General features: G+C 38.1%; 1 protein-coding gene across 3 annotated transcripts in view; it reads left to right on the forward strand.

The window, feature by feature from the left end:
- Nucleotides 1-16,134, forward strand: part of MCTP2 (multiple C2 and transmembrane domain containing 2) — a 258,463-nt gene that overhangs the window by 135,777 nt on the left and 106,552 nt on the right. For all 3 annotated transcript variants that reach the window (XM_005560564.5, XM_073998498.1, XM_015453430.4), the window contains 2 exons: nt 1,360-1,546; nt 3,880-3,973. In XM_005560564.5, coding sequence (XP_005560621.3) covers nt 1,360-1,546; nt 3,880-3,973 — 281 coding nt within the window. The remainder of the gene's footprint in view (nt 1-1,359; nt 1,547-3,879; nt 3,974-16,134) is intronic.

Below are 16,134 nucleotides of genomic sequence, written 5' to 3' on the forward strand. Positions count from 1 at the left end.
CTATAGAAATATTTGATGGATTTATTACATGCAAAAACTCTAATGGCCACTCCCTCCTGTAATTGGGGTCACTTTTGATAAATAGGAAACAAATAGGAAATAAATGCCCACCTAAATTAATTATATGGACACATATTGATATGTAAAATATTTTAAAATATTGTAATAAAGTCTAGTAGAGTCTTTTAATGTCATATTTATTTGGAAACATGATTGCAACCTTTCTCTCAAATTTCTTAAAGTGGAAGTTTTCGTCCACATAGCCATATGGCTCAAAATTGCCATCGCTTTATATAGTATGTAAGTTTACCTATTTGTAATTAACGGCAAATGTACAAAGTCCATTGACGGCTTAGGAAAAGAATCTATCTTTATTGTTCATTCTGGGGAGCAGTGCTTCCATCCTTTTCTGAAGTCTTGAATATTCATCTTATTCTATAATTATGGAGGGTAAAGGAGAATGTAAAAAATAAAAATGATGTCTGGGAATACCATACCCCACTTTACTCCACCCCACCTACTTCACCCACCTGCATACATAAACAGAGCAGGTGTGGTCCAGGCAAACCCAGAGTTGTCAGTGTTAAGGCAAATAAATGGCTTAGCACCTCAGTCCCCTTTTTTGGTGTTTGCTTCTGTATTTAAATGTGTTTGAGGTTTTCAACATCCCCAGAACATTGGCTGTTAAGAGGCGGAAAACATGCAATTTATAGCAGATGGGTACAGCCTTTCCTGGCAGTGCTGCTGAAATGGGATCAATCAACAGCACTTCATGCTTCATTTGTCCGAAAGAAACCCACCTGGGGAAACCCTGTGGCACTGTGCCTATTAGGAAAACACCTTAACGTGTTGTTTAAGATAAAAATTCGCCAGTTGGCATTAATCAGGAAGAAAACGGTTTCTCCATTAACCCTCTCCCACTTGCCTTTCTCTTATCTTTTTTTTTTCCTTCATGTTTTGAACCATGATCCTTTATTCTCTTTAATCATAGGAGACACAGCCCAGGGAAGCCATACAGCATTACTCATAAGGCTTAAACTTTCAAACTTTTTTCTCCCTAATTTTTGATCTTATCTTTCTACAAACCTTATTTGGCAAAGATCCTAATCCTGTTTTCATTTTCCATCTGCCAATGCTGCCTTCTTTTTGATTTTCTGGACCTCTTCCTCTCCTTAATTTTAGGATGTGTTAGGCTGGGAGTGAGCATTATGAATTGGGGCAACCTTCGCTGTTCAATAAACCTAAGACCAGACAGAGTGAGTTTTGGGGGATGATGAAATCAAAGCCAGGTGCTTTGGAGGTACCACAATGGCCTTGAATTAATAACTTTTCTTTCTCTGATTCCTGAAACTTTTCTAGGTGTAAAGTGGATATCTCGGCACTCCCTCTGAAGCAAGCCAACTGCCTGGAGCTGCCGCTGGACAGCTGTCTGGGGGCTCTCCTTATGTTGGTCACACTTACACCCTGTGCGGGGGTCTCCATCTCTGATCTGTGTGTCTGCCCCTTAGCAGACCCCAGCGAAAGAAAGCAGATTACCCAGCGATATGTGAGTGTTTTGCCTTATTGTACACTCGCCCTCCTCCCTTCTCTTTTAAAACAAAGTCTTTATTGAAACAAAGTCCCTGAATTGAAAAACTATATCAAAAGAAATCTTTGTCCCAAGTTTCATTGTACGTCATAAAACAAGACGTCAGACTTAGGGGTTAATGCATTAGTGAAAAGGTGACAGTAGAATTAAGAGTTGGTTTTGCTATTTGAAAAGGCAAAAAGATACTCTGAATTTTTAGCTTTTAGCAAGTCTTTAGGGAATGTTGAAATCCCCAGGGAAGCAGACTCCTGCTTAGCCTGTCTGTGTGTGTAAATAGGACTTTTAATGTAAGTTCACAAATAACTTTACCAGCCATTAATGTTTGCAATGTTATGGATACCTTTGCAGAACTTCTTAGGATCAAGTGAGAACCTGCTCGTGCCTTGTAAAGCAATGACACTAGCTGGACACGAAGGACTGCTGTTCTGAACTACTCTGGATAAGAGCTGTGTGTGATTTCTCCCTAAGTAGTTACAGTGTGCTTAACAGTCCACTCAGCATTTTTAAATGAAATGGCTGTGTCCTCTTCATTTATTTTTTGTACTCTGGCTTTCTAGGTGCCTTTATTTGCATTCTGCTTTTATCCTATCTTCTTTATAAATCAATATGTTTATTTTAGTGCCACACAGGGAAGGCATGTTTTAGGAAAGTGGCCTGAAAATGAAGCAAAGATGAATCCCTATTCAATGGTACTATCATTCTCAGCATAAACTTTAGTGTCACCAGGATCCTTCACTGTGTAGATGTATTGATTAATTGAATAATTCTTTATCTTTGGGAGTACAAGACCTAGCCACATAGCTCATTGTCAATGCAGATTGTGCATGTGAGCTTGGCATACTGTGAAGAAGGTTTGACACAACTCACTATTAACATTCTCTCTGATTAGGTAAGCAAATGAAAATTTAATGGTGAAGGATACAACTTTTCCCCAAGCTTTTCAATGGATAAGTTGACAAATTTACCAAATTCACGAGGAGTTTTGTGTATTTATAAAGTAACATTAGATACCATCTACATCTAGGTGTAAAGTGGATAAAGTAATGCCTGCTTTGAATAATGCTTTAGGATTTGAGGAGTAGTAATCGAAAAGAGGTTTGAAGAGGCTATGATCAAAATAGAAATACTGAGTGCTTCTTCAGCTAGCAAGCTGGCCAGCATGTTAGAGGGAACGAATGCTGTTTCAAAGCACAAGTTACAGCCCCCGGATTTGTTTTTCAGGTTGTAAGAACAGATCATCTTTAAAGGCATTTCCACTTCTAATTGTAAAAGCACTTCATTTCAAATGTGTTCTCTTAGTTTAAAAACTAATTGCTTTGTTTGTTTGTTTAGGTTGAAAATAGAGAGGAGAAACAACTTTCAAATGTTTTTAGGAATGATGCATATTAAGTTAGGCAAACTGTTATTAAGCTTGTGTTATTCTATCTGAAATGCCTAAATAACAAGTATTTTAATAGCCTTTCGTAAATCCTTGGGATCTGTTTATCTCAGATTTTTAGCTATCTAATGATGACAAATAGCATATCCAACAGTTTTAAGGCAGTGTCTTTTTCAGTAGGTGTGTTCTGGAGGCATGAGAAGAGAGTTTATCTGCTGGCCTCTTTCATGCATGATTTCTTAAGGATGCCATGTATATAAACATCCAAATATTGCTATATGTGCTTAAGAATGAGCAGTAGATGTAGATTCAGACTTTGGCTCGTACAAACTCAAGGCTAAAGTAAATATGAATCTAGGGTGATACTAGATGCTTAATCTCTAATTGAATGAGCTAGCTAAAACATAGACCAGAAAATTTACTCTGTTTCCACCCCAACTCTCTTTCCAGTGGTAATAAGTATCTGTGATGGGTCCAAGTTTAGTCCTCTGGTATCCATAAAGTTTGTACTAACGAGGTCAGAATAATGTTGTGTTTCAGAGTGATTTAAAAGTTGCATTAATGAGAAAGAAGGGGGGAAAAAGAGTATCAATGTAATTCTACCCACACATTTTCCCGGTGGGGTATCTATGCTATCACCAGGGGGCAATGTTAAAAGTAGATTATATGTGCTTCTAATTGGTTTATTTTAAATGTGTAGTTAATTAATTCTCAGCCACTTTTCTTTTAATTTGGCTGCTATAAGCGCCTAACTGTCCTGTTAACTTACATAATACATTTTGGGGGATTTTTTTTTTAAGATTTCATGAGAGAAAGGAAGATAAATCTAGGATGCACTTCCTATGGGACTTTATGACATTAAATAGTATGTTAAAAAGCTGTTTTCACTTGTTATCACCTTTTCAACCCTCAGTGCTTACGGAACTCCCTGAAAGATATGAAAGACGTCGGCATTTTACAAGTGAAGGTTTTAAAGGCAGCAGATCTCTTAGCGGCAGATTTCTCAGGTACGGGACACTTTCGTTTTCTAATTTGTCTTTATTTCCTGCTTTGAAGCAATCTCCTAGCAAAGCAAAATGCTTAATAAGTAGAAGTATGAATATAACATTCATGCACCTTCAAATAGAGTCATAGCAAAAAAGAGGCAGACTTGAGTAATTTCTTTCACATAATGCACCTTTTTTACACATTTCTTTCAAATGATTTTATGCTGATTCAGCAATATTCAGATCTATTGAGCTTCAAAAATATTTGTGGATTATGAGTCACGACTTCTTTATTTGTTAAATTAAGTTGTTGGTCAAGCTTTTCTGTGTAACCTCAAATGACAGCGATTCGACTTCTTGCCTTTCACTGCTCTCTGTCTGAATCGTTCACATGGTTCATAAATCTGAGCTTGAAGTCAGATCTGGCTGGCACCTCATTGTAACAATGACCAGAGTCTAGGCCCTGGGACCACTTTGCAGTTGACATTGTCTTATAGGAAGTTTCTGTTGGTGCTTCTGTAACTTGAACTTTTAGAAAGAGGCCAAAGCAGACATGCTTTGTGCTGAATTATGCTCTGCCGCACGTAGAGTAATCCAGACACGCCAGTGTCTGACAGCGGCTCCCCACTCATTGCCAAATTACCCCCTTGTGCTGACTAACAATTTAGCCGCCTACATGACAGATGCTATTTACCAAGTAAATTGATGAATACAAAGAGTATTCTACAGCATGGTTCTATCTATTGATTCAGGATTGCATGGTTTTTAAAAATATATATCCCGTATTTTTAAAATGTGGGCTACTGTTTTTCTTCCTTCCAGACAGGAACAATTTCACTATATTTGTACAGCCTTTAAATTTCTGAGACTGAGTTTGAGGAAGTTCAACCATTGGAAAAGAGAACTTTAATTTTCAGCACATTATATTACAGACATTTTAGGAAATATAAACTTAGTTGAAAAAAAAAAAATTCTCCTCACCCTGCTCAAAAATGAAACAATAGAAATGACTACTCTATAAGATGATCCTGATTAGTGAGAAGATCCAAAAATGGTTTTTGGGCTAAATAGAAGATATAATTTTTGATGTTTGTAGGTGAAGTACTCAGATGATTACTCTTAATATTCACTAGTATTTTTGCAAATGTTTGTAATCTCATGTTAATTAAGACACTTTTCTTTTTACTTATATTTTATGAAAACAGTCAACATTTCACATGTGCCTTTGACATTAGTGGTTCTGTCATCCCTAAAGCACATTTAGAATTGCCTATAAGTTTCCCAGAGAAAATTATTTTTACTTCTGTCTAATTGTTTACATACAGCACTTTTTGAATGCACAATTGTTGTTCTCTCAGGAAATGTCTCCAGCCCCAAGAACTCATTTATGCCTCTAGCATTTAAAAAAATTCTTTCTGTAACTTGCATATATATATTTTTGAATCTCCAGTGACTAATTGTAATGCATGAAGAGTATTTTTTGAAGGCTTGTGTACAACAACATCCCTATGTGGAAACCCTTTGTTTTTTTTTTTTTTCCTTGAGATGGAGTCCTGCTCTGTGGCCCAGGCTGGAGTGCAATGGCGCCATCTTGGCTCACTGTAACCTCCGCCTACTGGTTTCAAGCAATTCTTCTGCCTCAGTAGCTTCTTATCCCAGTAGCTGAGTTAACAGATACCTGCCACCACACCTGGCTAATGGAAACACTTTTGAAAAACTTAATTTATTTAACCTGTCTTATCAAGTAACCTCCATATAAAACCCCCAAAACTAGTTTATATAAAGATTGTTTCAGGCCAGTGTATCATCTCCAAAGAGTATTTTAACTATTAAAATAAAGTGAATAGGAGAGGATACCTGAAGAAAGAGTCTTTGTAAAGACCCTTTCTATGGAAGAAGAATTTTGGGAGAAATGTTTTCGTTTTGTTGTTTTACATTCAAGGTATTCAGTAGATAGTTTTGGGCTAGATGAAGGTAAGTACCAACAAATTCCAATAACAATAACTGTCGTTAGAAATGAAATAATGCTGTGTGGTTTGACTAAATGCCCTGGTGTTTTACTATTTCTGTATTTATGAGAAAATTATTGCTATTGTGAATTGAGGAAAAGTGATTTGTCATTGGCTAAACATGTGTTTAGACCGTAATGGTTTTTGTTTTAGAACTGAATTTCACAGTCTATGTTTATACATTGTCAGGCTCCTGTGTGAATCCCCCAGAGTGTTCCAACCAAGGCACTGCTTTAGGGCTACAAAGTGGACTTATTCCAGATAGTTGTAATTTAACTTTTCTGTGTGAAAAAATAAGTGGATTCAGATTACAGTGAGGTAGCAATGAATACCTCTAAGAAGTTAGTGATCGTGGCCTATAGTGGGGATCTTATTGCTGTTATCATTATTGTTACTTTGAATAGTACATAAAAAATAAAACAGACCTCAGCAGTGTCATTGGATCAGGATCAGAGAAACCACCCATTTTTGTCGGTGCCAGGAACATTTAAGAAATTAAGTAACTATTCATAACCATTCCTACTCTATACCCTTCATTTTCCAGTCACCTTACTTTATAAATCAGCGTTCATTTATTGCAGTTGCTAGGGGAGTAAAGCATTCACCCACAAATTGAAAAAAATGCATTTACTCCAGATAACCAGGGACATTCTCTAAAGAATGATGGTCATTTTAGACACGGTGCAAAAGGGAACCTTTCGTTCTTTCAGCTTTTCTTTTATCATATGTTTTCATTTTGTGGTAATTGCATGTTTCTAAAAACAACATGAAGTAACCACAATAATTGATGCTTCAGTTTAGTTTCACCTAAAGTTCAGGAATCCTGATAAAGCAAAAGTCTATAGGGATTAGTCTTGGCAGTAGTCCATGCAGAGGTTATAGTTACCGTTCTGGGAGCAAAGGGATTGCATGTCCTGGAGGAGTGAATGAATGCATACGGTAAACTCTATGCTCAGTAGTTTCCTAATTTTAAAGCCATCCACCTCTTTTCGAATAACCATTAGAAAAAGAAAATATAGGTCATTCAAGCCACTGGGATCAAATTAGAAGGATATTTCTATTGATGTTATGATTATATAGGCATAACAAGAAATTCAACTTTGGAAAAATTGAATACTCATTACTATGTTAGTATTTTAGAACATTAGAATAAAATATATATACTAAGGTGAATTTATTTCTCATAAAGTTGTTTTATCTGTAGAGGAAAATAGTGTATACATTTTCAAATGTGTTAAAATATGTGAATAAGCCTAAATCTGTGTATATTAGCAGTATTATGATATTTACAGTTGGCAAAGGCTTTAATTCTCTAATGTATAAAAAGATATATTTATTGTTTTTAAATTGTGCCTTTTTAATAAATATGCTATTTTGTTGTGATTGAAGCTATCTGTTAATACATTTAAATATATATTTATCTTGGCATTTTTTAGCGTTTCTGACATTTGTGTATGAGGGAAGACTTTATTCAAAGAATCTTAAGTAATCTATCTTCTTTGGAGCCTATCTCTAAAATTGGTAAAAGCTATTTTTTCTCAGGTCTATGCCAATGTTAGACATGGATAGCCATAAGCAGTTATTCTAGTAGAAAAGCCTGTCAAATATTTTTTAAAGAATTTGCTTCACAAATTCCTTGTGCCCAGCATAACCTAACATTTTTAAGTGATAGGTGATGCAGCCTGATGTCATTACTTTTGTGGTAAACTAGGCCACAGCCTTGATTCATGAAACAAATGATAAATTGTACTTGGAGGCTCAAGGTGAATAGCTGTGTGTAATGTTTGACGAGACCAACATACTTCACGAAGCTACTGCTAGTCTTAAAACGCAGGTATTTTAAGAAGAAAATAACTCACATTCGAATGATTAACTGAGAAAGAGAAACATTTTATTCTGGACAATGCTGAGAAATGGACAGTATAACAGGTTTCATATCTACAGTAGAGGCCCAGAGAGAAAGTCATGGTATATGCTGCCCAGGGGCACATCTGATCATAAATTAATACTGTTGTAAGAAAATACAAACTTAATCTCATAAACTGTAAAAAGGTAATATAGTAAACAATGGGCTAATGGGAAAATTGTTAGAGAACTGAAATGTTTTTCAGTCCAGACTGTATCACCTTTCAGTATACATGACAACAGCAATCTTACCCATTGAGAGAGATCAGCCAATGAAGAGTAGGAAACTGTCTTGGTATGCTCAGCACATGTGTGCAGATTATTCAGGATAGCCTTATTATAATTGATAGGATGCTGCTGAGAAGCTGCCAGGATTGTAATGTGTTAGGGTTAATTCAGCACTAGGAATTGAAACATCATGGCCACCATTGGCATGATGCGTATGTCAAGTATTCCACACCAAATCAATGATTCTTCTGTAACATTCTTAAAATCAAAATGTAGTTCATACAGGTACCTTCCTGTTACTTAAGCTTTCTCTTTATTAGTTTTATTCTCTAAAATAATTCTTGTAAGAGACCTCCTTCCCCATAAAGGATGTTCCAAAGGCAAGAGGCCATTCTTCAGTCTCCCTCTGCTTCATACTCATGGCCCTTACCCTGTTCCTCCTAGGATGCCCCCTACCCACTCAGAATCCTGGCATAATAGGGGAACTAGAAACTTCAGGGAGTTTTCTTTAACTCACCATGCCAAGAGTAGCAACAAAGCAATCAGAGCAGCCCTCCACGCATAGCTCAGTGTGGGAGGATATGAAGTGACATAACAGCACAACAGAAAATGCAGTATAGGCTTCAATATCCTCTCTTTTTATGGCACAATCCCATTGTTTAATCTGTTCGCATGTGGCTATAAAGAAATTCCTGTGACTGGATTATTTATAAAACAAGAGGTTTAATTGGCTCACAGTTCTGCAGGCCGTACAAGAAGCATGACGACTTCTGCTTCTTGGGAGTCCTCAGGGAGCTTTTACTCTTGACGGAAGGCAAAGCAGGAGCAGTGAAGCAGGAGTCTTACATGGCAGGGGCAGGACCAGTGGGGTAGGGGATGCTACACACTTTTCAATAACCAGATCTCATGAGAACTCTATCGGGAGACAGCACCAAGAGAATAGTGCTAAACCATTCATGCAGGATTCACCCCCATAATCTAATCACTTCCTGCTGGGCCCCACCTCCACCACTGGGGATAACACCTGGATCTGAGATTTGGGTAGGGACATAGATCCAAACCATATCACTCATCTTCATTTTTCATGTTTCCATTATTCTAATAATCTATATATTATGATGAGAAGCTAGGGAATTATCAGGAGACAACGGAGGGACCAAACTGGAAATATCATCTTGACTCACAATTTGGAGTTGCTTGCCTTCCAGAATTCTCCTGGGGATTTTTATTTCACCCTTGAGACTTTTTGGCACTCTTTGCCATTAAAACAAAAACACAAAACCAGCCATCAATCATGAAAAGTTTCCAAATATATCTGGGTCCTCTTGGTATCTTGGTAATAAAGGTGTCAGTCGGACCCTTTTCTCTTTCCACTGTTAATAAATGAAATAACTCCCAAATTAGCATAATCTCAAAATATCTATCAGAGGAGAAATAAACATATGTTTCCAGACAAGAAATCCAGGGTATTATAAAGTATCCTTATTTGATAAATAGGAATGTTAGGGACCATAACAATTGCCTGATACAGGAGAATAAAGATACATTTAATTCCAGAACCCCTGTTTCTTTCCAGGGAACCCAATATAGCTTCCTCTAGCACTTTTTAAATATTTCTCAACTTCAGGAAAGTCAGCTTGGGGGCAGTTCTGGTAACCGACAACGGATATTCATCGAGCACCACACTTGGTTAACAGACACACCCTTAGAGAGCTTGTGATCCCTAAGAGAAGACGCAGTCTTCACTGTGCCTTCGCTCCTGTACTGCAGGACATCAGGTGTAGAAGGTAGTGTGTACCTTTGAAATAGATGGAGACCTTCTTCAAAATCGGGGGTTGCATTTCCAGTTCACTGGTTCCTTGGCTATGCCATTAGGAGGAGCTCTTGGTCTGTCCCCCACACAGATCTGAGCTGTAACTGTGGTAAAATATTCCATTCCTTGGGTAAGTGCATGAGCCTTTTCCGTGGGCCCTGGATTCAGCCTTAACTAAATCAGTGTCCAGTTCAATGATGTATTCATTGAAGATAAAAATTAGTGCCTATGTTTTTGCCTTTTGTTTGTGTGGTAGCTGCCTGTCATTTTAATCCCTGTGTATAATGACATAGAAGCCATACAGAAGCAGAGACCCATGTGTTAATCTCAGTTCTCCCACATACTGGCCTTAGGCTCCCCCTAAGCCTCTATGTCCTCATGGGTATTTTAAGGGTTAAATCAAATCCTAAATGAACATGCCTGATACATATTTTGTGCTTAGTAATTGTTTTTCCCATTCTTTATTAAATGATTTTATTAGAGTATATTTGATACATGAAGAATTGTATAGGTTGTTTTGTTCACTTATTGTTTATAATTTCCCTAATTTTTGATCATGTTAGACGTATAAGCTGATAACTACTTTTATCTCTTCAGCCACTTTTAGAAATCTAGTTACTACTCTAAGATGTTTCTTTTTGTTTCTATTTCTATTGAATGCTTAAAAAGAAGACAAAAATATGCTTCATGGTTGAGGAATTCTCATACTGAACTACTTTAGTGCTTGAATTTTACATTTTGATAATCTGGATGATAGTTTTATTAATATAAAATAGCTTGGTGTGTTCATCTTTGTGTTGTTGTTGTTAAACTGTTGACCAAAATAGGGCACTTAGACCCCACATTATAGAGTAAAAATACTTCTGTTGTGTACTATAATACTGACTTTTGAGTTGTTTCTGTAAACTATAATAGTGACTACAAGATTTTTTATATTGCTGTTTTTGTTTTGAAACATAAGACTGCTTGTGTCAGAAGAGGAATAGTCTCACAGTTATTGTTCACTGAGTTTTAAACCACATGCCCATATTATGCTTTCATTTAATTGTCTGTCTCTTGAAGCTGTATCCATAGCAATACCTCATCTCTTAAAGATGCCCTGTTTTCAAAGCGATGACTATAATTGCAATTTCTAGAAAGCTCAGTAGTCGTGATTGAATGTTTTTAATTTTCATGAGATCCTCATGGATAGCTAAGCCCAAATCAAGACCAACTTTTGAAAAACACATTAAAAACTACATAAATCTGTCTCTGGCAGGCCGTCTGCTTCAACGACCTGCCAAAGAAATGGACTGTAGTCAATGCAAAGTTCGGGAATATATGGATGACTTAGTGGTTTATAACTTAATGGCACCATGAGGGTGAACGAATTCAGCTCATTTGTGACATTCCATGAATTAACAGGAATTGCTTCTATAGTAATGGGTGGGTTCTTAGTAACATTCACATTTATTTAGCAAATATGCCTTTTCTATTCTGTGTGATACCTTATGATTTTTCCTGGTGACATGGTAGAAAAGAGGAATTGGTCCCTGACCTCATATGAAGTGACTGATTTAACCAGTGGCTATCTAATTTCAATTATACTGCTAAGGTCAAGAACATGGTGTTAATTCTTATGGAAGGGATGCCTGACTGGAGATTCTGCAGGAAGTGATGTTCTAGCAGAGATGTCAAATAGAGACATGAGAAACAGGTGGCACTGCAGAGATGAAGGAAAGGCACTTGAAAATGAGAAAACAGCAATGTTCCAGGGCCTGCCTAGCTTTTTCAGAGGTCTGGAAGAAAGCAAGCAGGACTAGAAGACAGAAAGCAAAAGGGACCTCTCAGGGGAGAGGATGTTCATGTCTTAGGCGGGACTGGGTAACCTAGGAACTTTGGGGCCAGGTGAACAAATTTGGAAAACTATTAAGGGAATGATATGATCTGATATAAACTTACAAAGGTTTATTCTGGCAGCTGTGAGGAGCAAAGGTTTTGAGGGGAGAGTGAAAATGGGAAGATGTTAGACAAGATCAGTGAATGATGATATTGTTGGGGGGCTTGAGAAGTGGCGGGGAAGTGGAGTTAGAAGAAGAAAACATTTAGGGCCAAGCACAGTGACTCGCACCCGTAATTTCAACACTTTAAGAGGACAAGGAGGGAGGATTGCTTGAGCCCAGGGGTTCCAGACCAGACTGGTCAACATGATGAAACCTGGCATCGACCAAAAAAAGAAAAAAAAAATTAAATTAACCAACAGTGGTGGCATGTCCTTGTAGTCCTAGCTAGTCGTAGAAGCTGAGGTAGGAGGATTGCTTGATCCCAGGAATTCGAAGTTACAGTACCATGAGCTATGATTGATACATATATATCTCATATATATGAGATACATATATATCTCATATATATGAGACATATGAGACTTACATATATATCATATATATGAGATACATATGTATCTCATTTTTTATTAGGAAGATATATATATATATATATATATATATATGAGATATATATCTTCCTAATAAATTTAATGCTTTGACCTGTCCCATCTCCACAAGAAGGACTTATCCATTTCTGCTTATCAAACACTCCCCTTGTAAACCTCGATTAAGAATCACCCCCACTAAGAAATCTTTCTGAACTTTTCTGAACCGAATTACATTTCTCTGAACTTTCATATTCTCATCTGCATTTCACCGCTGCCCTCTGTCACTAGGCCATGGCACTCTTCTTGGGGGATGGCAAGAGCATTCATATATTGGGTGTGCCTGCATCAGGACCCTTAAGTGAATACACATCTTGACTGTGGAGTGGAAATTTACAAATGTGGGATATAAGAGAAGTAAGGGCAATACACAATTGGAGATCTGAAATGGAAACAACTCAGTCTGCTGTGGGATGAGAGTGAGGAAAGTTTTCTTGGAAAAGGCAGCATTTTCAGAATAGCAGAGACCGTTATGAGAGTCCCTTGCAGGTAATAGCTTAGGTGATCATTGTATGTCAGGGTCAGTTTAGTGCTAGGAACATTTATTAAGCTATATGCTTAATAAATGGTTATCAAATGGGCTGGGCATGGTGGCTAATGCCTGTAATTCTAGCACTTTGGGAGGCTGAGGCGGGTGGATCACCTGAGGTCAGGAGTTTGAGACCAGCCTGGCCAACATGGTGAAACCCTGTCTCCACTAAAAAGACAAAAATTAGCTGGGCGTGGTGGCGCATGCCTATAATCCCAGCTACCCAGGAGGCTGAGGAGGGAGAACTGCTGGAACCTAGGAAGCAGAGACTGCAGTGAACCAAATCACACCACTTCACTCTAGCCTAGGCAACAGAGAGAGACTCCATTAAAAAAAAAAAAAAAAAAAAAAAAGGTTATCAAATGAATGATATGACTATTGCAACACATTTATTATTTGTCATTCAACTTCTGTAATTGATACAAAGGTAAAGCTGTTTAAGTGAACCTTCCTTACTTGCCATTCAAGAAATACAAATAAATTTTAAAGCAATGTTGGAAAATAGCAAAGGCTATTGAGTGCAAAGTGCTAAACCTCAATTTGAAACTGAATTGTCGGTGGCATAAATGTGTCAAGGTGATGTGGCATCTGGACACAGAGGAGGTCTTCTAGATGTTTTTCCTGTGAAATGCGTGATACAAAGAGGAAAAGTACAGCCTCAAATGCATGTATGTCACTCTGCCTTGTCCTTTTCTCTCAGTACCATTGGTGAGCATTTGGACATTTCCTTTATCATGAAAGATACTTGTTATCTCAAATAAGAGTATTTGTTATTTAAATTTTACTCAAAGTCCCCATGCATCTGAAACTTTTAAAGAGAAATCAATCCTTAAAGTGTGCGTAAATTACTCTGTAAACATTTTAATGTCTTTGTTTCTTCTTGCTTCTCTCTGTTTATTCTGTAATATTAATAAATGCAGCATTTTAATGAGCTTTGACTGAATTATCTTCAGAGAGTTGGTACAATGTGTCCCTTGGAGACACATAACTGAAGTTCCTGGTTTCTGAAGGAAAGTCTGTTCCTCATTAGCTGGGACAGCTAAGAGCGTGCTTGCTTGAGAGAGCGGGAGCCACAGAACGAGCCCACCTGTGCCTCAACAGGACCAGGCAGCATCTCTGCCCTGCTGCGGAGTAACCCCAGGGTTTTCATTAAAAGTGTCAGACGGTTTCCCTGGAGCAACTGCTGATGGCGTGTCATGCTGGTGTCTCCAGAGGAGCAGTGCTGACACCTACTAATAGTCTGACAAACGGTTAAGTAGCTGTTTCAGCCTGGGTTGAGAAATCAAGCATGGTATACCTGAGCATTAAGCCAAAAGTACGTGGTATCTTCTTGTTCACAATTGCTGAAGGGGAAATGGTGTTGTTCTATATTGGTAGGCTTTTTCCCTGCTAACTCCAGCCTCTTCCCCTGCAAACCACATGGCCAGAGTAAACTGTCTTTCAATAAACAAGACTTTTTGTGGGTGCAGATGAATTTTTATGTTAGTTTGATTTTAACTCCCCAGCATCTGAAACCCCTTCCGTGTTTGAATCATTTCCCATTGTCTATGTTGAAGAAGAGGTCAAAGCCCACTTTCATTCACAGAGGCTACAAATGCAGTATTCCCTTTGTGATTCTGGCCTTTCAGGTCTGGGTACTTGGCTATGAAAGACAGGCTCCGGAGGCCCTTGCATTGGCCTTAAGTGAGGCAAAGAAGCAGGAGTAGAGAATTCATATTGGAAGTGAATTGTGGCGGCAGTATTCTGGGGAAGCAGAGGCCACAACAGACTTTTCCTGGGTGTGAGATATGGGCTGAGTTTCTTGTGCTGAAGTATTCTTTGGTTTATAGTGATATTTTTTAGCCTGATTCTCCAAACTTTGTAGGAATTCTGAATGCTTTTTGATATTATTTTATAAATTTCTTTTCTGCTACACGTAGACAGGGACCATTTCCATTGTTTACAGTCGAAAACCCACACTCATTCCTTTATGTCTGGCTTGATCATTGTCTGCTAGTAACTGAAATAGTAGCATTGACTTAAAAGCTTTGGCCAGGGATCTAAGTGTCCAGGCCACTAGTCAGTTGAGCGGAATCTCCTGTTTAATACAAATCATCACCCATGTGTCTGCTCTTCTCCTCCTCCCTTTTTAAGCAATAATCTTCATGCAGGCTCCTGCACGTATCAGTATCTCTATTGATGTGCTGTACCTCAGAGCGCCTGGTTATTAAGCGAATTAGATGGAGGTTCAGTGACCTGAATGGTAGGCCAGCAGGTCAAGAGGCCTGAGCACTCTCTGGCTTAGGCCCTGGTCTGGGACTCCTTGGCCATTTGTTGGAACAGCATCTGTCCTTGTGCCCCCAATTAATTTAGCAAGCGCTGCTTTGTAAAGTGCCAGTGTGCTGCAGAGGCCGGCAATGCATTAATGTCCTATGAACATTATGGAGCCATTCATTCTTTCTCTGACAGTTCCAATTCCACATCCTTCCGCCAAACACAACAAAAGGGAAGTGAGTTTTTTGCTTCGTAACACTGTAGGTCTAACTTTGGATTTGGAAATTTCTTACCTTTTTTGGTGTGCAAATATGGGAGATAGAGTGGAAAGAGAAGAGGTGAGAAGTGAAAGATGAGCTTAGTTTTTTTGTTAAGTTAAAAACTCTGACCTTTATTGAGTTATACTTTTTTGTTTGTTTGTTTTATGACACCAAAAATGTAACTCATGTCTTCTCATAATGTACTGAGTATACAGGATCATGAGTGTTTGTGGCCATTTGCTTAGGAGCAGAGCTTAACTCCTGAAGAACCAGTTTTACACTTTTTCTCACTTCCTCTTATAGCCATGTAGAAGCCTGTAAGTTATAGGTTTCCAGTTATAGAATTGTAATTATACAGATTGACTTAGAATTTCGGAAGGAAACAGAGATGAACTTCATTTTAACAACAAAGAAATGGGCTCTCATGCCAAACGGATTCCCACTCCTGTGAAATGTGTGTGGCCACTGGCTTTCAAGGCCTGATCTTTGTCTGTTTTCACGTTGCTGATAAAGGTATACCTGAGGCTGGGTAAGTTATAAAACAGTTCCACACGGCTGGGGAGGCCTCACAATCATGGCAGAAAGCAAAATCATGTCTTACATGGCAGCGGGCAAAAGGGAATGAGAACCAAGTGAAAGAAGAACCACTTCTAAAACCATCAGATCTCGTGAGACTTACTTACTACCACGAGAACAGTATGGGGGAAACCGCCCC

The sequence above is a fragment of the Macaca fascicularis genome, chromosome 7, assembly GCF_037993035.2.
Source record: "Macaca fascicularis isolate 582-1 chromosome 7, T2T-MFA8v1.1".
Taxonomy (NCBI): domain Eukaryota; kingdom Metazoa; phylum Chordata; class Mammalia; order Primates; family Cercopithecidae; genus Macaca; species Macaca fascicularis.